The sequence below is a fragment of the Mustelus asterias genome, chromosome 23 (genome assembly GCF_964213995.1).
Source record: "Mustelus asterias chromosome 23, sMusAst1.hap1.1, whole genome shotgun sequence".
Lineage (NCBI taxonomy): Eukaryota > Metazoa > Chordata > Chondrichthyes > Carcharhiniformes > Triakidae > Mustelus > Mustelus asterias.
This window is the reverse complement of record NC_135823.1, coordinates 43,097,952-43,125,285: the sequence shown is the minus strand read 5'-3', so window position 1 is coordinate 43,125,285 and position 27,334 is coordinate 43,097,952. Positions and strand designations below refer to the sequence as shown.

At 44.2% G+C, this 27,334-nt stretch overlaps 1 protein-coding gene across 2 annotated transcripts in view; it reads right to left on the bottom strand.

Moving 5' to 3' along the window:
- rbfox1 (RNA binding fox-1 homolog 1) overlaps nucleotides 1-27,334 on the bottom strand; it is a 291,598-nt gene that overhangs the window by 34,288 nt on the left and 229,976 nt on the right. For both annotated transcript variants that reach the window (XM_078239819.1, XM_078239820.1), the window contains 2 exons: nucleotides 13,575-13,614; nucleotides 7,262-7,326 (listed from right to left, as the gene is read on the bottom strand). In XM_078239819.1, coding sequence (XP_078095945.1) covers nucleotides 7,262-7,326; nucleotides 13,575-13,614 — 105 coding nt within the window. The remainder of the gene's footprint in view (nucleotides 1-7,261; nucleotides 7,327-13,574; nucleotides 13,615-27,334) is intronic.

Below are 27,334 nucleotides of genomic sequence, written 5' to 3'. Positions count from 1 at the left end.
AGCTTCAGTCTACACAAAATCATACCAACAGCATCTAAAAGCATACTGGTGTAGCGCATGCAAACTGGAATTTATGATACTGCATTCAATGTACATAGTGCATATGCATGGATATCGAAATGCAAACAGTCGTAGCTAAATTTATTCAATGGCATATATTTTGATCTAGTAGTTCAATGATTTTCAAGAAAGGAACCCTGGTTGCAAGCTATGATACACAAGCCAGTACACTGTACACAACAAAATGCACCAATCAAATCAAAAACCACCAGGCAGCCAAACAAGGCAAAAATCCTTGTCCTGGGGCTTTGCTCAAGAAGCCACACAGTGAACTTTTGTGATGGATCTGTCAGAAGTGATACAGCTTTGCAGATAAACTGATTCATCAAGTGAATATGCACTGACAAAATGACAATCCGTCCCTCTTCCCCAAGACCGATACGAAAGGGCTTCACAGTACCACTAAGTGTGAAATGACAAAGGGTCAGCACAATTCCTTTTAAGTGCCATTAGTATTTACATACTCTTCAATGAACATGCTCTCAGCACACTCGGTGACAACGTTTTAGCTATGGGCATGCATTGTGTAATAAATAGTAGCTTGAATCAGTTGTTCTGCTATTTGTGATTCTGTTTATTAAACAAGAGCAGTTTATCTTTTCTGAAACAAGGTTTAGCACATGTTAGGGGCTGCAGTACTGATGATTGTGTACTCGGTTAATAGTGTTCAATGATTTGTTGCTGGTTTGATTACTCAAAACAAAGAACCACTGGCCCTTCTTGTTTTTTGTTTTAAAAAAAAACCCGTCCTATGATTTGTGACCATTTTGGTGGTATCAATTTCATTTTATTTCTGTGCAATCTCACTGCATTCCAAAACCACATCTGATGAAATTTACTGGTAAGAAAGAAAATTGCGAAAAAAAGAATTGTAAGATAGTATTAAAGAGAAATAAACGGATAGAAAAGGAAATATCGTGCTGTTTTGCATGTTCAGGTTTGCTATTTACAACCGAAGGTTTATTTCGGTTCCACCAGAGAGGTATACAACATAAATCCATGATAACAAAATGCAATATAACATAACGTGAAAGAATAACACACTGTAGTTTTATATGCAGGCGTAATTGCATTCTAGGTTTGGTGCAAGCAGGCAAAATACATACATCCACCTTACACACAACACAAATAAAACAATGTGTGGAGTGATTAGAAATTGAAAAACAATAGTATACTGTAGTTTCATTGATTCAAAACATTGCTTACACGGGAAATTCTACGGCCTTAACACTCCTGAACCTTCCGAAGCAAAGATAAACAAGGCAATCAGTAGATTTAGAACTTCAGATATTTATCGTAAAATCAGTCAACAATGCAACCCAATTGTGATATATTACAAAATAGTTGTAACCGTGTTACATTTTGTAACAGGCACTTAAGAAGACATTTGATATTAACATATTGGAACTAGAAATGCCCTTATCCACTTGTGTTTTGAATATAGAGTTCAACAATTAGTCAGCAATAATAGTTATGTAATACACAATTGGTCTACTGGTTTACAAGAAGCAAAAAAAGAAAGAAAATTCTACTGAATCCATTTAAAAGAGTCAAGAAAACATAATTAATTTTGCTCGAAATTTGATCATGTAATATGTGAGTAAAAGGAAGTTCCATCACGCCCCTTATACTAACGGCACAGCAGAGATTGAAACGTACCTAAAATGAATCAAGCCCCTGCATGAACATGGCAGGGAAGGGCACATGTGCCATTTTAGGAATAATCAGATGTAACTTCAATCAAGCTACCATCTTCAAAACGCAACACAATTTCAAAAAAAAAAATGAAGGCTTCTGCATTGAATTTCAATGGGTTAAAAATAACAACCGTTCCCATTTTGAAGTCCATTCTGTGAAATTGGTCAGTAGATCTCAAAGTAAATGAGTAAATGGATAAATGTTAAACCAGAGTGTGTCAATCAAAATTCCGTCTGGGACCTGGAAAGTATCGATAAAGAAACTGTGTGCCAATTATAAAGGCAATTCTCTCATTCTCTGGCAAGAAATTTTGAGAAGAGAGTTGGAAAGTGATGGTAGTATTCTTCGGATCGATCACTCATGCTGGGAGTCTGTGTGATATGTCAGTTGGCATAAGTGTGAACACTTCAAGGGCCAATTGCGCTTACAAATTATGAAAACACAAGGGGAATTTGAGTTTTCAGCTCTCCTGTCTACATGTGGTCTGCTATGAGAGATAGGGAGCGAAATCCACAATTAATCGATAAAATTACTATACGGTAAAATGTTGAGTGTTACAGAATGATATATCTCTGTGTGGGGATGCAAGGGTTTTGGTATCAAGAGTGCCTCTAAATGAACAATAACAGATAAAAAAAAAAGATGAAGCCAATCCCATGGCATCAAAAAGAACATCAAAGATAAACAAAATGCAGAAAAATAATCTAAGAAGAAACATAAGCACCTTTTCACTGAATGCTCACATCATCAGGCCCTCACCAAACTGGAAAATCCAATTTTTGAGAAACAAATGTTGCTTGCCCAGTGAAAGTGAACCAAGATATATGCAGTAATTATGTACCAGAATGGTAACTTTGTTTGTGGTTAATATATCTGCTTTACATGGCTGAGGTATAGCATGTTAGGACAGGACAGACCAAATCTGTCAGGCTTTAAGTTTCTCTTGGGAGTGAAATACTTCAATTTTGCGGTTTTGAGGTTATATGGAAATGTGCATTTAGTTTATACTTCGTTAGAACCTTTAAAGCTTTATTAGTGGCATTGATAGCGGTGCTGTAGATAATGTAATCTAGATGGGTTGCCTTTTTAATTATGGGTCAGTTCTAACACTGTGGCAAGATTCAATTGAAAGGGAGTTGATCCAAAGACTATCATCCATCCCTTAACTCAACCCTCTCTTGTTATTAACATGAATGACTGATCAGGCAGAGAAAATGGGGGGGGGGAGGGGGGATGTCTTCCGTCCCGCCTGTCACGGGAATCGTAGCGGGTGCGGGCCAGACCACGCAAAGGTCCATTGACCTCGGGCGAGATTCTCCAGTTTTGGGGAAAGACTTTCCCCCATTTTCTCTGCCTGATCAGTCATTCATGTTAATAGCAAGAGAGGGTTGAGTTAAGGGATGGATGATAGTCTTTGGATCAACTCCCTTTCAATTGAATCTTGCCACAGTGTTAGAACTGACCCATAATTAAAAAGGCAACCCATCTAGTTTACATTATCTACAGCACTGCTTTCAATGCCACTAATAAAGCTTTAAAGGTTCTACCAAAGTATAAATTAAATTCACATTTCCATATAACCTCACTAGATCAACAAAATTGAAGTATTTCACTCCCAAGAGAAACTTAAAGCCTGACTAGTTTGGTGTGTCCTGTCCTGACACACCATACCTCAGCCTCCTAAAGCAGATATATTAACCACAAGCAAAGTTACCATTCTGGTACATAATTACTGCGGTCGGAGAATCCCGCCCAATATATTTCATAATTAGTAAAGGTGCAAGTAAAAACTGTTCCTGTGATCCAGGGAGTAGCTCTGATCTGACTAGATAACAAATTTGAGGATGGAACTAGACACTGAACAAAACTCTTCACCAAAGCCTTGTACATAAACAAGATACAGCAGAGGCTAGAAATCTGAAATGGAAACAGAGAAGGCTGGAAATACTCAGCAGGTCTGGCAAGTATTCTCAAGATCCCAACACCTCCTCCACAGTTTGTAATATTCAACGGGCCGGCAAGGGGGAGGAGGGGGCTTTGGGGAATGATAAGCCTGCTTGCCACCCATTAACAAACATAGAATCACACAGTGCAGAAGGAGGCCAAGTGGCCCATCGAGCCTGTACCGACTCTATGACAGGGTATCTTACACAGTCCCTCTATCCCATCCTATCCCCTTAACCCCACACTTTTACCATGACTAATCCATCTAACCTACACATCGTTTGGACACGAAGGGGCAATTTAGCATGGCCAATCCACCTAACCTGCACATCTTTAGACTGTGGGAGAAAACCGGAGCACCCGGGTGAAACCCACGCAAACCCGGGGAGAAGGTGCAGATTCCACCCGAGGCCGGAACTGAACCCAGGTCCCTGGCGTTGTGAGTCAACAGTGCTAACCACTGTGCCACCATGCCGCCCTTGAGCTCCTTCAGGAGCTTGTTGAAGAGGCTGTCTTTTTTCACTGAACCCGAACATTCTATTGCACGTTAGCGCATGCCTACTGAGTTTGCCGAAGGGTCAAATAAAGATTTTTTGTCTTTGTCTTAAAATCATTTTTAAATGTTTCTACTTGTTCCAGTGCTAGTACTGGGCCTTTATTTTCCTACATGGCCCCTTCCAGTCCTTCTGAAGCAGCTGGTTCAGAGGAGTTTCCTGCCCTCTTCTACAATGTTGGCACCAGCCTCTGCTGCTGGCAGCAGACAGACAGCTCCCACCTCCTGGCCAACTGTGCCATTTGAATTTTAAAAATAGCACCATGAGCTGCGGCGCAGGGTCATTTCCCAAATTCACCCAAGGGCCAAAATTTTCCGACTGTTCCTGCCAGCAAGATCTCCTGGGCCTGCAGACGACGACCCCCACTCTGTGGGTTCCATCGGCAGGGGAGGGCGCAAACAACAGGAAAACCCGTTGACAGTGTCAGGACCGGAAGGTCACGTTGCCAGCCCATGGTGGGCTGCCTCCGTGGCTGTAAAACACGCCCCCGGGGGTGGGTGGAAAATCCCAACCAATGTGTCGGCTTCTTGACCCCGCTTTGAAAATCCAGCCCAACATTTCAAACATGAACTCTGGCCGGGATTTTCCGGTCCCACTGGAATCTCCCGCCCAAAGTCAATGGACTTTTGTCTGCTCCCTAAATTTTCCAGTCCTGCCCAAGGAATCTAGAGACCATCCAAAAGTCTGTTAACTTTGGGAGGGAATTTTGGAGGGACCAGAACTTCTCATCTTCCCAGTGGCATTTTCCAGCTCCAAGTATGGAAAATCTTGCCCTGAGGTCAACAGACCTTTGCATGGTCCTGTCCCACCCACTACGATTCCCGTGGCAGGCAGGACAGGAAAATCCCACCCTTTATTTCTCCCTGCGCAGGTGTTGCCAGACTTGCTGAGTATCTACAGCATGTTCCTTCTTCTTAATTCCTTAACCAAGCCCATTGGTCTATGCTTCTCACAATAATCTGCAGAGACTCCCCAGAAATGATTCTCTTGACATGACCTATTTTTTTTTTAGCCAAAAATTAAACACAAATGGTTTGATAGTTTCTCGAATGATCAGCATATAAATGCCCCACCAGGTATGACTCAAAGGGCAAAGTCAGTCCCAATCTTGGCTTGGGCGGCAGAAGGAGGTATGGTTTAATGGCCTGGGATAGGGATGAGGAGAAAGTAAAATTAGCCATGGTTCCTGCTCCTGATTGCTCTCCAGTGATCCCTACTGACCAATGCACGTGTGTGGATTGTGGGTGAGGTTAGCATGGATGTTCCTACAGTGAAATGGTCATTTGGGCAAGGTTAAAGAGAGCAGGGATCACCTAATCAAAGCAGCCTAAGTTAAGTGTTTGAAAGTGGCAGGAGAGGTAACGTAGTTGAAGAGAAGGAAAAGAAAACATTCAGTTGTTTCAAATAAGTGAGCAAATACTGTGTTGTCTTTGAGAATTAAAATGTATTTTAGATCTTCTACAAAAAGCTGGTCAGTAACATTTCATCTCTAACTCAGGATGTAACAGCACAGAAACAGGTGATTCAGTCCAACTGGGCTATGCCAGCATTTATTTTTCATATGTGCCACCTCCCACTCTACTTCATTTAACCCCATCAACATGTTCCCTTCCCCATCATGTGTTTATCTAGCTTTCCTTCAACAAAATGATGTTTGCTTTGTTTTTCATTAAAAATGTCAAAACACAAGTAATTTTAATTGATAGTGAGATTGTGATGAAATAATCCAGTGCATGCAAATTAATTTTATTGGGGGAGAAAAGTGAATCTGAAACGTTAAATCTACAAGATCATTGAATCCCTAAAGTGCAGGAGGAGCGCATTCAGCCATCGAGCCTGCACCGACAACAGTCCCACCCAGGCCCTATCCCCGCAACCCCCACCTATTTACCCGGTTAATCCCGCTGACACTAAGGGGCAATATTAACAAGACCAATCCACCTAACCCTCACATGTTTAGATTGAGGGAAGAAGCTGGTACACTCAGAGGAAACCCACGCAGACACGGGGCGAATGCACAAACTCCACACAGACCGTCACCCAAGGCTGGAATCGAACCTGGGTCCCTGGCACTGTGAGACAGCAGTGCTAACCACTGTGCCACTGTGCTGAGAGAATACTTTATCTTCAATCGCTGTTGGCTAAGGTGCCATCATTTCGCAGTGGCTCTGGCATTGATCTGTAATTGGCCACTTCCATCCATGGCTTGAATTGGGCCGGCATGGAGGACGGTAATGCCATTTAGCCCTGCAGCAACTGTCAGGAGGTGTGCATCTGGGATTTGGAGTTGCAGTTTGTGGAAGAACATCATACGAGGCTTTGAGTATCTCTCAGGGAGATTAAAGTAAACTATAGCAGAAACAACTTGTGGTGTGATGCCACCTTCAGTAATGTAATTAGTAAAATTGAGTTCTGCCTTTTTCCTTGCTTATTGTGGAGCATGACTGATGCCTTGATGAACTGCATGTTGGTATTTTTTTTCAGGACAATTTCAGTTAAAATGGAAGTGGAAATGTTGTTTGAAAGCACTCAATGTGCCTTTGTGAGCAATTTGTTCTGCTCGATTCAATTTAGACCGCGGCTAAACACTCAAACCCCAGCCAATTTGCTCTTTCCTACTCAGTTTTTATTGAACCATTTTAGATTTCCAAATTAAACGAAATGAAAGCAAGTCAAGTTAATTCCAGGATGGCAAGTCAGTATTTTCTCATAAGGAATTATAAATTTCTGTCGGCATTTTACAGAACAGCTGCAAACTCCAGAACCAGTCTAAATTGATGGCTGGAAAGTGGCACGACAGATATCAAATACCATTGTAGAAACAATCACAACGTGACCAAGCCAAATCACGCTTAATAGTAGTGGCGTTCACAAATTCACAACTCAACAATGCTATTTGTTTGAAGGATAACCAATCGTTTCTGAGAACTAGCTCCTTTGTACCCTCGCACAGTATCGTGTAAATTACAATAAGTTCAATCAGAGAAAGAGAAAGGTTTCTTTACCTGTCGCTGTAGGCAGCAGCAGTAGCAGTGGCAGGTTGGGCATACCTGTAGGCAGCGTACCCACCCTGCAAACAAAAGAAATAGCTCAGTCCACTTGCAAATTCGTAGCATAGGACGCCCAGTATTTTCAACATTTATGGAAGCAGGTCATGATTTATGCCTGAACTGACAATTTCGCATTTGATAAGCTCAACGGGGTATATCTGACAGAAGAAACATGGATTTGTAAAGCTGTTTGCTCTACACCTTTTCATTGCTATTTTACCATAACCTATCACATTGTTTGTCAAGTTAGATCTGCCCAGTGATTCTGTTTTCCAGGTGGTGAAGAGGGGAAGTAATATATCAGCACCCTTACAGTCTTGAAATATTCAAGGTCTGCGAATTCTGGTTTAATCTTCTAAGGCACAGTAAACGATTGAGCTCAGATTTTCTTGACAAATATTGTACGTGCTGATGGTTAATGATCCAAAATAGACACCAGCATCTATGTTTATGCAGATAACTGCAAGTAGTAAAGGATAAATTATATGGACTGTCCAGTGACGTACTGCATTGGCGTACCAATGTTTTGAATCATTTAATAAAGGGTGCTAATTTGTGATGAGGATGTATTTCTTCTCTCAGAGGGTTGAGAGTCTTTGGAACTCCTTGCTGCAGAGAGCTGTGGAGGCAGAGTTCTTGTGTATAATTAAAACTTTGATAGATAGATTTTTGAGTAGCAAGGGGATCAAGGGTTACGGGGAAAGGGTAGGAAAGTGAATGTGAGGAACGTTGGATCAGCCATGATCCCATTGAATGCCAGAGCAGGCTCACGTGGCCAAATGGCCTACTCAGGTTCCTATTTCTTCTGGTCTTAATGTTAGGATTATACCATGGGGAGAATTTCCTGTCCCACCCACCACGGGAATTGTAGCGGGCAGGGGGCAGACCATGCAAAGGTCCGTTGACCTCGGGTGGGATGTTCCTGTTTTGGGGTGAGCGTGGCCGGAAAATCCCACCCCATGTCTCCATTATTTCCCATGCACCGGATTCCCAATCTAGGCTCGGTCTTCAGTGGTGGGTATTGATTAGAGTACAGATATACCTCTGCAAAATAAAAATCAGTGACACTTTCTTCCATACTGCTCTCTTGCGCCTTCTAACAGCTGGTTAGGGAGCAGGATTGGCAGGGTTCTGGAATCAGTGTGGCTCAGGTCAGCTGCCCAGTTTGGGCACACCAAAGAAGGAAAGGCAATTAATTTTTAAAGAGGAAATGAAAATGTTCTCATTTAACTCGGCTAAATGAATCATTTAATAGGACTGTAAATTACTATTCAATTGATCAATTGTGTCAAGCCCAGGCCCATAACAATTTTAAAACCTAATTTATTATTCTTTATGATAATCTTTGAATTGAAAATGTGCAAGTTTGACCCATTCGACATTCGTGAGATATGTCTATTAGGTTTAGGTGTGAGATCACACACAGAAAACAATATTAAAGAAGACACAACCAATCCATGCTGCTGATCTGAAGCTGAGTTTTGAGGTTGAGAACTATTGACTGTGTTCCTATTTACTACTTAATTTAAATGAAGACTAAGTGTACCTTGTTCAAGTACAGCTTACCGCTCCCTGCTTAGAAACTGGCCACCTGCTGCACAAATGTTGAAAATACTGAAGGATCCAGTATATTCTGTCAAGATATCCCTAACATATTGATCCTAATGCATTTGTTGGCTCCGTTATTAAAGTTAATTCTTTAAGTCATACGAGTTGGAATGAAGTCATTCTCATATAAATTTGATTTTAATTAAACTTGCTCATTTTTGAAGTTAAGACAATTATGGATCTTCAATTAAGCAACAGGACAAACAAATGCACATTCAAAATGAATTGTGGGCAGTGATGCATTGATTGTCAAACTGTGAGAACAGCAGAGCCTCCTGTTCAATGGGCCAGAATGTTATATCAACCATTTCTAAATGATCGCAGCATGCCAATTAACATACAGAATCCAGTCTCTGTAGATAAAGCAAACACCATTTATGATCCAATTAAAATGTGGTTGGATGTGGCCGTCCCACCATCCTTGGGGACAGCCATCCTCACTGTGCCTTCTTGCAAGTGCAGTGGATGGAAAAGACTTACACAAGTCCTAAGCCTAAAGCCAAGATTCCCTGTCTGGAATCAGCATTCATTCCCAATATTTTTTTTTTCGTCACAGTTCACCCCAAGCCCTAGCTACTCGGCAAATCCAGACTGCCTGAAAATGGTTAATATTCACTCAAAGCAAACCCTTCCTGCATCAACAATTGCCCCTTTTATCCCATAGTTAGTAAGAAAGGTTTCACAGCAATTCCCATTCAATGTGATGCTTCACTCATTATCCAGTACTTCATACCTGGAGGAAATTATTGCCATACACTGGTTCTTGGTACACTACTCTATAATGAAACAGAAATAATGTTTGGAATGTGAAAAGAATGAACAACCCATGAACCCAATAAGCCATTCCTTTTCAAGTTTGGAATCAATACTGAACCATTGAAAAACCTCAAATCCATACAAATCAAGTATCACCAAATTAAAAAACAGGGAGAAGCTACTCTTAGGTATTGAAGGTATTTATTTCTCTGCTATCGTTTCATCTTATCTTGAAAAGATTTTCTTCTGTTTACTAAAGTTTCACACGATGTAATTTTTCAAAGTCTCTGGTAGATGAATTGCAGAATGCAATTTGTATTTTCTAATGTTGTCCAATGCATTTTTTTATATTTCTATCAATTAAATTTAATCAATTTAAACTCGGAGGCCGATACCGAAGTGTGTAACTTTGAAAGGAAAACTCAAAGAAGACAGCTTCTAGGGGGAAATTCTAACAGTACATTTTTTCAGTGTGATATAAAACTTATCCACTTTACACAGTGCTGAAAATGAGCCTACTTTGCTTTCATTTATTGTGATGTTTGAAGATTTCAATATCCAGAAGAAATGCGAACATCATCATCTACTTAAGAGCTATCCCTGCTGGAAACTAGTATAAAAGTGATATTGCACTTTATCTGAACAATAACTGTTGTTAATTCTAACAATGAGAAAAATAGTTTGAAAAGATCAAACACAAGGCACACGTTTAAAAGACTTATGTTTCTCAAGCATCATTGTTGAGATTTTCTGCTCATCGTTCTTCAGGACCAAGTATCTTAATTCAATATCTAACTTGGTAAGGTCCAAAGAACAGAATCATGCGAGGTGTGCTCTTTTCCATCCCCCTTATATCTTCATTTTTATGGATCATCCACCTCCACATGTCCTCCTTTCATTTAAGAGTCGACTAAGTCTAAAGACTGAAGTCATCGATTCCAATTTTCTGGCTCATCTGATTAATCATCTGATCCCCATGGAATTTCAAAAGACATTTGATAAAGGGACACAAAGCAGGCCTGTCAACAAGGTTAGACCTCATGGAATAAAAAGAACAATAGGAACATGGATACGCAAGTGCCTGAGTCACAGGAGACAGAGAGTTGCTGTGAGCAGTTGTTTATCACACTGGGGGAAGGTATATAGTGGAGTTCTGCAGACAACCCTGAGTTGGAATCCCTGCTTTTCTTGATCTATAATAATGAAGTAGACTTGATGAGCAGGGCACAATTTCAAAATTTGTAGATAGCACACAATTCAAAAAGTTGTAACTGTGCCTTCCAAGGAACCTTGGTGAGTTCCTGCAATGCATCATGTAGATGGTGCACACACTGTCCGTCGGTGGTGGAGGGATTGAATGTGTGTGGAAGGGATAGCAATCGAACGGGCTGCTTTGTCCTGGATGGTGTTGAGATTCCTGGGTATTGTTGGGCTCCATACATTCAGACTCCTGATGTGTGCCATGTAGATGGTGGACAGGCTTTGGGGAGGCAGGAGGTGAGCTACTCGCTGCAGTATTCCTAGCCTCTGCCCTGCTCTAGTAGCCACAGTATTTATATGGCTAGTCCAGTTCAGTTTTGGGCCCCCAGAATATGTTGATAATGGGGTATTCAGCGATGGTGATGCCATTAAATGTCAAGGGGTGATGGTTAGATCTTCTCTTGATGGAGATGGTCATTGCCTAGCATTTGTGTGGTGCAAATGTTACTTGCCTCTTGTCAGCCCTGGATATTGTCCAGGTCTTGCTGCATTTGGACATGGACTGCTTCAGTACCTGAGGAGTCATGAATGATACCGGACATTGTGCAGTCAAAAGGGAACATCCACACTTCCGAACTTATGATGGAAGGGAGGTCACTGATGAAGCAGCTGAAGATGGTTGGACCTTGGACACTACCCTGAGGAACTCCTGCAATGATACCCTGGAACTGAGATGATTGACCTTCAATCACCACAACCATTTTCCTTTGCGCTCAGAATGACTCCAACCAGTTTTTCCCCTGATTTCTATTTACTTTAGTTTTGCTAGGGCTCTTGATGCCACACTCAGCCAAACGCCATCTTGATGTCAAGGGCAGTCACTCTCACCTCATCTCTGGAGTTCAGTTCGTTTGTCCATGTTTGAACCAAGGCTGGAATGAGGTCAGGAGCTGAGTGATCCTGGCAGAACCCAAACTGAGCGTCAGTGAGCAGGTAATTGCTGAGTAAGTGTCATTTGATACTCCTTCCATCACTTTACTGATGATCGAGAGTAGACTGATGGGTGGTAATTGGCCGGTTGGATTTGTCCTGTTTCTTGTATACAGGACAAACCTGGGTGATTTTCCACATTGCTGGGTAGATGCCAGTGTTGTAGCTGTACTGGAACAGCTTGGCTAGGGGTGCAGCAAGTTCTGGAACACAAGTCTTCAGGACTATTGCTGGAATATTGTGAGGGCCTATAGCCTTTGGCGTATCCAGCGCCTTCAGTCATCTCTTGATATCACATGGAGTGAATCGAATTGGCTGAAGACTGACATCTGTGATGCTGGGGACCTCTGGAGGAGGCTGAGTTGTCGGGACAGAGCAGTTGGAGAGAAACTACTCCCACTGGCAGAAGCATCCAGAACGAGAGGAGGGATTTAAGGTGATTGGCAAAACAGTCAACTGCAACATGAAGAAAAATGTTTTCTTTTTATACAGCAAGTGATTAGGATCCAGAATGAACTGCCTGATAGTATGGTGAAGGCAGATTCAATCAAGGCCTCCAAAGAGAGATTCGGATAATTACCTGAGGAGAAAGAAAAATCTGCAGGATTGCGAGGGAGTGGGATGAAGTTCTGTTGCAGAGGGCCAACAGGGGTGCGATGGGCCAAACAACCTCATTCTATGCTGTAACCATTCTATAAATTTAATATGCTTCAGATGCTCCGGTTTTCTTCCACAGCCTGAAGGTGTATGGGTTAGGTTGACCGGCCATGCTTTGTGTCAGGGGGACAATCAGGGTACGGGGATAGGGCCTGGGTGGGACTGTTGTCGGTCCAGGCTTGATGGGCCAAATAGCCTCCTTCTGCACTGTAGGGATTCTATGATTCTCTTGGGAGAGACAAGTTTCTTAGTTGTATTCTTCTGTTCCATGGCAGGTAACAGTGAGATGGAACACTCCATTGTTGCGTCGTATCCATCTAATGAAGTAACTGAGAGCCAGGATACCTTCTTCTGAAAACTCACAGATTTTGAACTTAAATTTAGGTCTTCGATTTGGCCCTAGGGTGCTCAGAATCTTCCGTTGTGTACTAGTCTCCATTTGTACTTTTAAACTTGTAGCTCAGCCTGCAGCTCAGTGCAGTGTGGAAGTGGCCACGCTTGCCTGAGGTAGGAATACTAAATAATGGCATTGGAAGCAAAAGTAAATAATATTTTGATTCCACTCTCCCATCTATCACTTTAATGAGCAACAGAACCATTACTCTAATGCTGTAAAATCTGCAGATATCAGACACATTAAAGTCACCAGAAAAATGCCTACAGAACCCTCCAAAAATAGAACAGAAATGGCATGAGATGTTTGAAAACTAAATGAGAAAAGCATCTTTAACAAAATGAAAGTCATTTACAATACTGTTCATTAACAGGAAAGTAATAATACTGCTACACATTATGCTAATGTTTTAAGTGGTCACCATGTATATATTTTAATACCATAAATTTGAAAGGCATACGGCATACACACACACCAGCAAATGGTTATTTCAAGATAGAATTATGAAAAATTATTTGGATATGAGCACAGCTGCATTGTTGTTTTTCAGCCTTTGGACAGGTGGTTATAACAAAGTTAAAAATGGCGGACACTGCCAGCAAACTTGTAAGAAGGATGACTTTAGTAATGAGTGAAGGCTGTGTGCACATCGCAAGTACTTACATAAATGTCTGCCCCATAAAATCCATCTTGATAAACAACACTGCAAAGATTCACACACAAAAAGAAACATTCATGTTAATGCATTTTCATATGCGAGAGCATGCATCAACTACTGTGCCGCACAGGTTAGTCCACTGAAAGAACAAAGGTCGAAACACTGATCTTTAAGGATGTTGAACAGATTTTTCTCAAAGCATTTTTTTTTTCAACTTGTGTGACTGTAAACCATTGAGAATGAGTCTTGCTTGGAAAACAGTGTGAATAAATAGGTGGAAATGATAACTTAATGAAACCAATCTAGCTACTTGGTGACATGTTGCGTTAGTCCTGCCACAATATGGTATTATCAGTTCATTCTGGACTGATACCAGCAATGACCAATGTAGGTCATTCCTGAGTTGAATGCTAACATATAGAGGTTCATACTGGGTATGCAATGATGCAAAGGGGACTCTCCCCCCTTGCTGTAAACTGAAAGGAATTACTCCAATTAGAGGAGCTGGTTTGATAATGGTATGAAATGGAACATATTTATTCCATGTTAACAACTGATTTGATTTCTTATTGTCATGTATTGGTATACAGTGAAAATTATTGTTTCTTGTGCACTATACAGACAAAACATATCCTGCATCGAGTACATAGGGGAGAAGGAAAGATGAGGGTGCAGAATGCACTGTTACAGTCATAGTTAGGGTGTAGAGAAAGATCAGCTTAATATACGTTGTACAGGTTGCATGTAGCTTCGGGCTGACCACATTGATAGGACCATAAACATTCCAACCTCAATCTGATCTAAATACAGATCCTCCTTCCACTGCGATAGGATGGTTTTGTATTTTATTCCAGCCATTCAACTGGAATTTATGAGTTTATTGCTCAATTAATATTGAACATAAAGCAGTTATATACCTTGTATTTCTATTCACTTCAAACTGAGTTAAGGCAAATTTATCTCATTGAGGTCCTTAGTCAGTTAGAGAACATTCTCACCATCTCCTCCTGGGACAGAGATGAACAATGATCTAGAAGACCCAGCTTTCTCGCCCACATCTTTTCTCCAGCCAGACAGTGTGTCAATATATTCTCAGCAAGCTGATCTATTGCGATCACCTTAAGTTTTGTTTGCCAAGAAACCAGACAGGGGTTGCAACACTTTTTTGCGCAGTGCCCATATTTTTGGTGTTATGAATGAGAATGAGTCTCGCTTGGAAAACACTGAATAAATCAAGGTTCTACAGTTAAATAAAGGTAATTACAGGCGCATGAGGGAGGAACTGACAAAAATCGACTGGAAGCAGAGCCTAATGGGAAAGACAGTAGAACAGCAATGGCAGGAGTTTCTGGGAGTAATTGAGGACACAGTGCAGAGGTTCATCCCAAACAAAAGAAAGGTTATCAGAGGGGGGATTAGGCAGCCATGGCTGACAAAGGAAGTCAGGGAATGCATCAAGGCAAAAGAGAGAGCCTATAATGTGGCAAAGAGTAGTGGGAAGTCAGAAGATTGGGAAGGCTATAAAAACAAACAGAGGATAACAAAGAGAGAAATAAGGAAGGAGAGGATCAAATATGAAGGTAGGCTAGCCAGTAACATTAGGAATGATAGTAAAAGTTTCTTTAAATACATTAAAAACAAACGGGAGGCAAAAGTAGACATTGGGCCGCTCCAAAATGACGCTGGTAATCTAGTGATGGGAGACAAGGAAATAGCTGAGGAACTTAACAAGTACTTTGCGTCAGTCTTCACAGTAGAAGACATGAGTAATATCCCAACAATTCAGGAAAGTCAGGGGGCAGAGTTGAATATGGTTGCCATCACAAAGGAGAAAGTGCTAGAGAAACTAAAAGGTCTGAAAATTGATAAATCTCCGGGCCCAGATGGGCTACATCCTAGAGTTCTAAAGGAGATAGCTGAAGAAATAGTGGAGGCGTTAGTTATGATCTTTCAAAAGTCACTGGAGTCAGGGAAAGTCCCAGAGGATTGGAAAATCGCTGTTGTAACCCCACTGTTCAAGAAGGGAACAAGAAAAAAGATGGAAAATTATAGGCCAATTAGCCTAACCTCAGTTGTTGGCAAAATTCTAGAATCCATCGTTAAGGATGAGATTTCTAAATTCTTGGAAGTGCAGGGTCGGATTAAGACAAGTCAGCATGGATTTAGTAAGGGGAGGTCGTGCCTGACAAACCTGTTAGAGTTCTTTGAAGAGATAACAAATAGGTTAGACCAAGGAGAGCCAATGGATGTTATCTATCTTGACTTCCAAAAGGCCTTTGACAAGGTGCCTCACGGGAGACTGCTGAGTAAAATAAGGGCCCATGGTATTCGAGGCAAGGTACTAACATGGATTGACGATTGGCTGTCAGACAGAAGGCAGAGAGTTGGGATAAAAGGTTCTTTCTCAGAATGGCAACCGGTGACAAGTGGTGTCCCGCAGGGTTCAGTGTTGGGGCCACAGCTGTTCTCTTTATATATTAACGATCTAGATGACGGGACTGGGAGCATTCTGGCCAAGTTTGCCGATGATACAAAGATAGGTGGAGGGGCAGGTAGTATTGAGGAGGTGGGGAGGCTGCAGAAAGATTTAGACAGTTTAGGAGAGTGGTCCAAGAAGTGGCTGATGAAATTCAACGTGGGCAAGTGCGAGGTCGTACACTTTGGAAAAAAGAATAGAGGCATGGACTATTTTCTAAACGGTGACAAAATTCATAATGCTAAAGTGCAAAGGGACTTGGGAGTCCTAGTCCAGGATTCTCTAAAGGTAAACTTGCAGGTTGAGTCCGTAATTAAGAAAGCAAATGTAATGTTGTCATTTATCTCAAGAGGCTTGGAATACAAAAGCAGGGATGTACTTCTGAGGCTTTATAAAGCACTGGTTAGGCCCCATTTGGAGTACTGTGAGCAATTTTGGGCCCCACACCTCAGGAAGGACATACTGGCACTGGAGCGGGTCCAGCGGAGATTCACACGGATGATCCCAGGAATGGTAGGCCTGACATACGATGAACGTCTGAGGATCGTGGGATTATATTCATTGGAGTTTAGGAGGTTGAGGGGAGATCTGATAGAAACTTACAAGATAATGAACGGCTTAGATAGGATGGACGTAGGGAAGTTGTTTCCATTAACAGGGGAGACTAGGACGCGGGGGCACAGCCTTAGAATAAAAGGGAGTCACTTTAGAACAGAGATGAGGAGAAATTTCTTCAGCCAGAGAGTGGTGGGTCTGTGGAATTCATTGCCACAGAGGGCTGTGGAGGCCGAGACGTTGAGCGTCTTCAAGACAGAAATTGATAAATTCTTGATTTCTCGAGGAATTAAGGGCTATGGGGAGAGAGCGGGTAAATGGAGTTGAAATCAACCATGATTGAATGGTGGAGTGGACTCGATGGGCCGAATGGCCTTACTTCCGCTCCTATGTCTTATGGTCTTATGGTCTAAATCGGTGGAAATGATAACTTAATGAAACCAATCTAGTTACTTGGTGACATGGTTGCATTAGTCCTGCCACAAAATGGTATTATCAGTTCATTCTGAACTGGTAACAGTAATGACCAATGTAGGTGGTTTCGGAGTTGAATGCTAAGATATAGACATCAGTGTCATGCCAACACGCCTGTACTGGCAGTACAGGATGCCAAAACTGTTGAGGTAATTAACGTGCACACTGAGAGCATGTGCCAATGACATGTAAGGTAGAGGGATCGTGATGTCCGTCAACATGGAATAGTTAAACTCTAATGATGCTTTATCTGACCAAAATGCTCCAGCTAACACTCCCTTTGAACCTCATACAGGAAGGCATCATCAAACACTTCCAGCTTAATTGCTGACTGATTTCTGCTGGCTATTGCTGTTTTAGTGGAAGTGCTTGGAGGTTTGTACTGCTACTTAAGGATTGTGGAATCTACGGAAGGTGGTGTGGCACACGGTTGTTGACTGTTATCTGCCGCACAGTCTGTTTTAACCCTTATACGGTGGACAAATAACCACGAGAAGATGTCTTATTAGTACAACCAATATTTATTTAAACCCACACAATCGATAATCACCCACCCAACCAACGATAAGTTATCTTACAGGAAAATACTAGAATTCAAGGCCAATACAAGACCTTGACTTAACTTTGCGAGACTGGCAAGTACCCAAGCGTTGGTCTCGGTCGTCCTCTGCATAGTCTGGTCCTTTGGTCTGATCTGGCACTCTGGCTCTGGTCTTCCTTCCTTCCTTCTCGGGTGTGGTGGCTCTCCTCATGCTGGTCATCGCTGGTGATGTTCACTGTTGTTGTAGCTCGTTCGTGGGGTCAGAGAGAGAGTGAGAGAGAGCGAGCGAGAGAGAGAGAGAGCGAAAGAAAGAGAGAGAGAGAGAGATTCCTGGTTGCGCAGCACCCTTTATACCTCGTTGGGTTTCACGCCCCTTTTGGCCATTGCCAATCAATCGATCAGGGCTTGATCACCCTGATCGATAAGAGTCCAATCAGGTGCTGCCACACCGATCTCTGGGTGTTGGCTGTAGGGATTCGCATTCTAATCAGTATTCTGTAACTTGATTTTGTGTCTCTGTGCCCTGTTTGAGAGCACATTTCCACTCCATCTGACAAAGGAGCAGCGCTCCGAAAGCTAATGGTATTTGCTACCAAATAAACCTGTTGGACTTTAACCTGGTGTTGTTAAAACTCTTACTGTGTCCCCAACGGCCATGTCTGTAGGTGCTGGAGGCACATAGGTCACATACCTCCCTCCTAAATAAGGGGTCACGGTGCCCTTATGTCTGGTAAACAACCCAGTGTGACCATAAAGTCCCTTTCATCCTGGAGATGAAACATATCCTGTTTATTCACTCGTCAGGGTTGCAGCCTGTTTGTCTCTGTCTTTAAACTGCAGCCTGTCATTTTGGTTCTTGCCCAATTGTCCCAGAGTGCTTTGCAAATCGTCATTTTAGGTGGCCCATTTGGCCACACGGTGAAGGCCTTGGTTCTGACTTCAAGGGTCCTACTCAGATCATTTGCTCCCGGTTCTGCATTCTGCAGTTACCAGGCCCCTTGGCCTCCAGCATGTCAGGGAGAATGAGCTGAGGTGAAGGAGAGAAGGACAAGGTGGAAGGAGGGAGGAAGAAGTTTTTTCAGTGGAAAGCCATATCCACCCAGGGTCTTCAGAGACCAATTTTCCCAGCTCACCCTCATTGAGTGCTTGTGCTTTATCCACCTCATTAAGGAGATGGTCACTCAAATCCCTAACCCCAACCCTCTACTGGGGGCTGGCATGCAGTCTCAGAGAAGGGTAAGGGTAGCATTGACTGTGGAGGTAGCTGTGGACATGAACTTCTTCAGTTTGGTCTCCTTCCAGGCTGTATTTCCAACATCTGATCAGAGGTGAGCTAGCAAGGTGGATACAAAACTGGCTCGGTCAAAGAAGACAGAGGGTAGCAGTGGAAGGGTGCGTTTCTGAATGGAGTGGTGTTTCTCAGGGATCAGTGCTGGGACCTTTGCTGTTTGTGATATATATAAATGATTTGGAGGAAAATGTAACTGGATTGATTAGTAAGTTTGCGGACGACACAAAGGTTGGTGGATTTGCGGATAGCGATGAGGACCATCAGAGGATACAGCAGGATATAGATCAGTTGGAGACTTGAGCGGAGAGATGGCAGATGGAGTTTAATCCGGACAAATGTGAGGTAATGCATTTTGGAAGGTCTAATACAGATAGGAAATATACAGTAAATGGCAGAACCCTTAAGAGTATTGATAGGCAAAGGGATCTGGGTGTACAGGTACACAGGTCACTAAAAGTGGCAATGCAGGTGGAGAAGGTAGTCAAGAAGGCATACGGCATGCTTGCCTTCATCGGCCGGGGTATTGAGTTTAAAAATTGGCAAGTCATGTTGACGCTTTATAGAACTTTAGTGAGGCCGCACTTAGAATATAGTGTTCAATTCTGGTCGCCACACTACCAGAAGGATGTGGAGGCTTTGGAGAGGGTACAGAAAAGATTTACCAGGATGTTGCCTGGTATGGAGGGCATTAGCTATGAGGAGAGGTTGGAGGAACTTGGTTTGTTCTCACTGGAGCGACGGAGGTTGAGGGGAGACCTGATAGAAGTCTACAAGATTATGAGAGGCATGGACAGAGTGGATAGTCAGAAGCTTTTTCCCAGGATGGAAGAGTTAATTACTAGGGGGCATAGGTTCAAGGTGTGAGGGGCGAGGTTTAAAAGAGATGTATGAGACAGATTTTTTTACACAGAGAGTAGTGGGTGCCTAGAACGTGGTGCCGGGGGAGGTAGTGGAAGCGGATACGATAGTGACTTTGAAGGGGCGTCTTGACAAGTACATGAATAGGATGGGAATAGAGGGATATGGTCCCTGGAAGGGGAGGGGTTTTAGTTCAGTTGGGTAGCATGGTCGGTGCAGGCTTGGAGGGCCAAAGGGCCTGTTCCTGTGCTGTAATTTTCTTTGTTCTTTGTTATCTCACTCTTGCAGAAAGAGATCACGCATGCTCTGTGTGCCTGCAGAGAGGAAGACATATTCACCCTTTCCAGAAAGAAGCTGGTAAAGCAAATACATGGCTTTGCTGGGATTGAGAGCTTCTCCAAGCTGCAGGGTGCCGCTGGTTACCACACAGCACTTTGCACGTAAACTCAGTGATGCAACTCAATCCACTGCCTCAATGTCCAGCTGGTGTGTAGCCATAGTCAGTGCATCAGACATGTGGAGTGCCCAGTAACCTGGCAATGCCTATGATGCCTCTATCCTGTGCCATCAGCTGACTCATCAGCATTTGAATGACCATAAGGGGCCAGAGGCTGGCTACCTGGCAACAAAGGATAGTTGCCGACCATCTAGTTTATAAATGTGGGTGTACAACCTCAGCGTGTGACATAAGTGATGCTGCCCCACAATATGTCATTGAGAAGATCACTGCAGCAATGTTTCTGCTGCCTGGACCATTCAGGAGGAGCTGGCTGGTAGTCTGTCATGATTCACCATGGTCTACGCAATGCCTTGCACATCCTTGCCATCATCAGGGTACAGCTCTTATCAGTAGCTGAGGGAGAAGAAATGGAAGAGGGGGTGCATGAGGAAGGGTGGTAGTAATCAATACAGCCAATTACCAGTCACGCTGTCCGTTATTGGCTTATCCAACTATGGAACTGGTCAACAAACTCACAAATCCTTATTCAACAAAAGCCCCTCACCTTATCTCCTCAGATTCCTGACTATCACTGTTTTCTGAGACTCTTTGCATGTGCCAGTGTTCTTACACAGTGCTACCTCAGTGCATGCACCATGGCGAGTGACAGGCTGTGGATTTTCATTCAGTCAGGCTGCAAATGGCCTCGGGGCATCTTCTCCAGCTGCTCTCTGCCCGACAGGTTGTGTTACGCGCTACACCCTCCTCGACACGGGCAGTACCGAGTCTGGGTTGCCCGACTGAAGGGTAAGAGTAAGGGAACTGGCAGAGTGGCAGTGGTGGAAGGTAGCCGAGGACAGCAGGTCCATATTCAAGGTGCCACTGCCACTCCCACGGGGTGGTGCCTCGCTGATCTGGGAAAGCTGTGGTAAGCTGCAACACTGTGCAAACCCTTCTGAATGCTGGTATTTGCAGCCATGATGGTGGCAAGCTGAGTGTTTGAGGTAACAACATCTCGTATGGCTTTGCTCAGATGCTGGGGGCCTTTCTGCCGTGTTACACTAGAAGCTGAGACATCAGACAAAGTGCTGGTCACCATGTCCAAGCTGGAAGGGCGGATTCCCAGTTCCGTACAAAGCAACGCGTCATGCTGGTCCTGGAGATCTCCATGCTCCTTGACCATGACCATAGGCTTTCTGATAGACCATCATGCACGCCTTTCAGCTCTTACTTTGTACATCGATGTCCTTCTGAGTCGTCTGCAGCAAAACTTGTGTGTGACCTGACCTGCTAGTGAGCTGGCACCTCTGGTCCCCTGCCTTGGCTGCATATCCCAGTTCTAAGCTACCCTACAAAGTAGGCGCAGTGTCAGTATCTGATCTGCTGGCTGCAGAGAGTGAGAGGGTGAGTGACACATTACTTCTCCTTTGCTCCCTTCCTGCTTTTCCATCTCTTTCTCTTCCACCCCCGCTTGGTCAGGTGAGAGTTTTTGGATATCTGAAAGGAGAAAAACACAAAGGACAGGGTTGTGGTGAGGCACATGTGCGCGCGTGTGTGCATGTGTGTGTGTGCATGTGTGTGTGTGCATGTGTGTGTGCATGTGTACGTGTAATTTTTATTCATTCACAAGACATGGGCATCGCTGGCTGGCCAGCATTTATTGCCCATCCCTAGTTGGCATTGGAGGGCAGTTGAGAGTCAACCACATGGTTATGACTCTGGAGTCACATGTAGGCCAGACCGGGTAAGGACTGCAGATTTCCTTCCCTGAAGGCTATCAGTGAACGAGATGGGTTTTTCCAACAATCGACAATGGTTTCATGGTAATCACTAGATTCCTTATTCCAGACATTTTTTCACTGAATTCAAATTCTCCTATCTGCCGTGACGAGATTCGAACCTGGGTCTCCAGAACATGAGCTGAGGTTCTGGATTCATTGTCTAGTGATAATACTACTGGGCCATCGCCTACTGTGCATGTGTGTGTGCAAACACGTGTGCACACATGCATGTGTGTGTACTTGTGGCGGCACAGTAGCACAGTGGTTACCACTGCTGCTTCACAGCTCCAAGGACCTGGGTTCGATTCCCGGCTTGGGTCACTGACTGTGTGGAGTTTGCACATTCTCCTCGTGTCTGCATGGGTTTCCTCCGGGTGCTCCGGTTTCCTCCACAGTCCAAAGATGTGCGGGTTAGGTTGATTGGCCATGCTAAAATTGCCCTTAGTGTCCCGGGATGCGTAGGTTAGAGGGATTAGTGGGTAAATATGTAGGGATATGGGGGTAGGGCCTGGGTGGGATTGTGGTCGGTGCAGACTCGATGGGCCGAATGGCCTCTTTCTGTGCTGTAGGGTTTCTAAGTTGTGCATGTGTGCGTGTGCATATGTGTGTGCGTGCGTGTGCGGGGAAGCTGGAGGCGTCAAGCAATTTGAAGTCTATGTATGAGGTGAGAATGTGGGGTGAGTGGGAAGTGGATGTGAGGGGGAGGATTAGCATTCTCTCGCCTTACAGGTTTTCAGCCTCACCACTGAGCACGACCTCACTCATATCCACTGCAGTGATGGAGACGATCATCCCCGCTACCATGATAAGCAGGGACAGCATGATAGCTTTCCACTGGTGCGCTGCTGCTGCCTTCACTTATTGCCATTCTATCCTGCAAGAGAGAGGTCATTGTGTCAGTGGGTGTGCTGCAATCTAGTGTGCAATGAGGCTGTGTGACTGAATACCTGGCAGTGTGTACAAGCTGTGAGGTGTGGGTATAGGATTTGAAGAAGTGCTAAGTATGAGTGTGAAAGGAAGCAAAGGGTGAGCAGTTATGATTGATGGGGATTTTTGCAAAGTGACTGAGAGAGTGCAGAGAACTGAGGAGGGAGCGAGGCTAATAATGCAGCATTGAGTAGCGTGCGAGGTGAATATTGGAGCGTTGCGTAGGGAGTGAGGTTCGAGTTGCAGCATTGAGTAGGGTGTGAGGTTAATATTGGAGCATTGAGTAGGGTCCGAGGTTAGAGTTGCAGCATTGAGTAGGGTGTGAGGTTAATATTGGAGCATTGAGTAGGGTGTGAGGTTAGAGTTACAGCATTGAGTAGGGTGTGAGGTTAATATTGGAGCATTGAGTAGGGTGTGAGGTTAGAGTTACAGCATTGAGTAGGGTGTGAGGTTTGAGCTGCAGCATTGAGTAGGGTGTGAGGTTAGAGTTGCAGCATTGAGTAGGGTGTGAGGTTAGAGTTGCAGCATTGAGTAGGGTGTGAGGTTAGTATTGCAGCATTGAGTAGGGTGTGAGGTTAGAGTTACAGCATTGAGTAGGGTGTGAGGTTAGAGTTGCAGCATTGAGTAGGGCGTCAGGTTAGAGTTACAGCATTGAGTAGGGCGTGAGGTTAGTATTGCAGCATTGAGTAGGGTGTGAGGTTAGAGTTACAACATTGAGTAGGGTGTGAGGTTAGAGTTACAGCATTGAGTAGGGTGTGAGGTTAGAGTTACAGCATTGAGCAGGGTGTGAGGTTAGAGTTACAGCATTGAGTAGGGTGTGAGGTTAGTATTGCAGCATTGAGTAGGGTGTGAGGTTAGAGTTGCAGCATTGAGTAGGGTGTCAGGTTAGAGTTACAGCATTGAGTAGGGTGTGAGGTTAGTATTGCGGCATTGAGTAGGGTGTGAGGTTAGAGTTACAGCATTGAGTAGGGCGTGAGGTTAGAGTTACAGCATTGAGTAGGGCGTGAGGTTAGAGTTACAGCATTGAGTAGGGTGTGAGGTTAGAGTTACAGCATTGAGTAAGGTGTGAGGTTAGAGTTGCAGCATTGAGTAGGGTGTGAGGTTAGTATTACAGCATTGAGTTGGGTGTGAGGTTATAGTTACAGCATTGAGTAGGGTGTGAGGTTAGAGTTGCAGCATTGAGTAGGGTGTGAGGTTAGAGTACAGCATTGAGTAGGGTGTGAGGTTAGAGTTACAGCATTGAGTAGGGCGTGAGGTTAGTATTGCAGCATTGGGTAGGGTGTGAGGTTAGAGTTGCAGCATTGAGTAGGGTGTGAGGTTAGAGTTGCAGCATTGAGTAGGGTGTGAGGTTAGAGTTGCAGCATTGGGTAGGGTGTGAGGTTAGAGTTGCAGCATTGAGTAGGGTGTGAGGTTAGAGTTGCAGCATTGGGTAGGGTGTGAGGTTAGAGTTACAGCATTGGGTAGGGTGTGAGGTTAGAGTTGCAGCATTGAGTAGGGTGTGAGGTTAGAGTTGCAGCATTGAGTAGGGTGTGAGGTTAGTATTGCAGCATTGAGTAGGGTGTGAGGTTTGAGCTGCAGCATTGAGTAGGGTGTGAGGTTAGAGTTACAGCATTGAGTAGGGTGTGAGGTTAGAGTTGCAGCATTGAGTATGGTGTGAGGTTTGAGCTGCAGCATTGAGTAGGGTGTGAGGTTAGAGTTGCAGCATTGGGTAGGGTGTGAGGTTAGAGTTACAGCATTGAGTAGGGTGTCAGGTTAGAGTTACAGCATTGAGTAGGGTGTGAGGTTAGTATTGCAGCATTGAGTAGGGTGTGAGGTTAGAGTTACAGCATTGAGTAGGGCGTGAGGTTAGAGTTACAGCATTGAGTAGGGTGTGAGGTTAGAGTTACAGCATTGAGTAGGGTGTGAGGTTAGTATTACAGCATTGAGTTGGGTGTGAGGTTAGAGTTACAGCATTGAGTAGGGTGTGAGGTTAGAGTTGCAGCATTGAGTAGGGTGTGACAAATCCCCAGGGCCTGATGGAATCTATCCAAGGCTGCTCAGGGAGACGAGAGGTGAAATAGTTGGGCCTCTGACGCAAATCTTTGTCTCGTCACTGGACACAGGTGAGGTCCCAGAGGATTGGAGGATAGCCAATGTGGTCCCGTTATTTAAGAAGGGTAGGAAGGATAACCCGGGTAATTATAGGCCGGTGAGCTTGACGTCCGTGGTGGGGAAGTTGTTGGAGAAGATTCTTAAAGAAAGGATGTATGCGCATTTAGAAAGGAATAAACTCATTAACGATAGTCAACATGGTTTTGTGAGAGGGAGGTCATGCCTCACGAACTTGGTGGTGTTTTTTGAAGAAGTGACCAAAATGGTTGACGAAGGAAGGGCCGTGGATGTTGTCTATATGGACTTTAGTAAAGCGTTTGACAAAGTCCCTCATGGTAGGCTAGTGAAAAAGGTTGGATCCCATGGGATAAAGGGGGAGGTGGCTAGATGGGTGGAGAACTGGCTTGGTCATAGAAGACAGAGGGTGGTAGTGGAAGGGTCTTTTTCCGGCTGGAGGCCTGTGACTAGTGGTGTTCCGCAGGGCTCTGTATTGGGACCTCTGCTGTTTGTGATTTATATAAATGATCTGGAAGAAGGAGTAACTGGGGTGATCAGTAAGTTTGCGGACGACACAAAACTGGCAGGACTTGCAGATAGTGAGGAACATTGTCAGAGGCTACAGAAGGATATAGATAGGCTGGAAATTTGGGCAAGGAAATGGCAGATGGAGTTCAATCCTGATAAATGCGAAGTGATGCATTTTGGTGGGAATAATGTAGGGAGGAGCTACACGATAAATGGAAGAACCATAAAGGGTGTAGAGACGCAGAGGGACCTGGGTGTGCAAGTCCACAGATCTTTGAAGGTGACGTCACAGGTGGAGAAGGTGGTGAAGAAGGCATATGGCATGCTTGCCTTTATAGGACGGGGCATAGAGTATAAAAGTTGGGGTCTGATGTTGCAGATGTATAGAACGTTGGTTCGGCCGCATTTGGAATACTGCGTCCAGTTCTGGTCGCCACACTACCAGAAGGACGTGGAGGCTTTGGAGAGAGTACAGAGGAGGTTTACCAGGATGTTGCCTGGTATGGAGGGGCTTGGTTATGAGGAGAGATTGGGGAAACTGGGGTTGTTCTCCTTGGAAAGACGGAGGATGAGGGGAGACTTAATAGAGGTGTATAAAATTATGAAAGGCATAGATAGGGTGAACGGTGGGAAGCTTTTCCCCGGGTCGGTGGTGACGTTCACGAGGGGTCATAGGTTCAAGGTGAAGGGGGGGAGGTTTAACACAGATATCAGAAGGACATATTTCACACAGAGGGTCGTGGGGGCCTGGAATGTGTTGCCGGGCAAGGTGGTGGAGGCGGACACACTGGGAACGTTTAAGACTTATCTAGACAGCTATATGAACGGAGTGGGAATGGAGGGATACAAAAGAGTGATCTAGTTTGGACCAGGGAGCGGCGCGGGCTAATTGTTCCTGGTTTCTCGTTTCAAGGCTTCATTCTACGATCATCTTGCTGGTGCCAGTACAGAGTGAGACTGCGGATAGTTGGGAACCTGTCTCGGGGGCAGGGGATTCATATGGTGTTCGTGGAAGTGGAAATGACTAGGGTTGGGAAGCATTTTCCGATCGGGGCCATTGTGATCTCCTGGACTCGTTTCGATCGCCTCAGGGGGTCGGAGAGGAATTTCCCAGATTTTTTTTTCCCCATATTGGCCCTGGGGTTTTTCACTCTGGGTTTTCGCCTCTCCCTGGAGATCACATGGTCTGGAATGGGGGGTGGGGGTGAGATAATAGGTTGTAATGAACAAAGCATCGTAGCTGTGAGGGACAGCTCGGTGGATAGGATATTGGTATGTAGATAGGCTGGAAAATTGGGCGGGGATCCTGGATTCAGGATTCAATCCTGGACCGGGGAGCGGCGCGGGCTTGGAGGGCCGAAGGGCCTGTTCCTGTGCTGTATTGTTCTTTGTTCTTTGTGAGGTTAGAGTACAGCATTGAGTAGGGTGTGAGGTTAGAGTTATAGCATTGAGTAGGGTGTGAGGTTAGTATTACAGCATTGAGTTGGGTGTGAGGTTAGAGTTACAGCATTGAGTAGGGTGTGAGGTTAGAGTTACAGCATTGAGTAGGGCGTGAGGTTAGTATTGCAGCATTGGGTAGGGTGAGAGGTTAGAGTTACAGCATTGAGTAGGGCGTGAGGTTAGTATTGCAGCATTGGGTAGGGTGTGAGGTTAGAGTTGCAGCATTGAGTAGGGTGTGAGGTTAGAGTTGCAGCATTGAGTAGGGTGTGAGGTTAGAGTTACAGCATTGAGTAGGGTGTGAGGTTAGAGTTGCAGCATTGAGTAGGGTGTGAGGTTAGTATTGCAGCATTGGGTAGGGTGTGAGGTT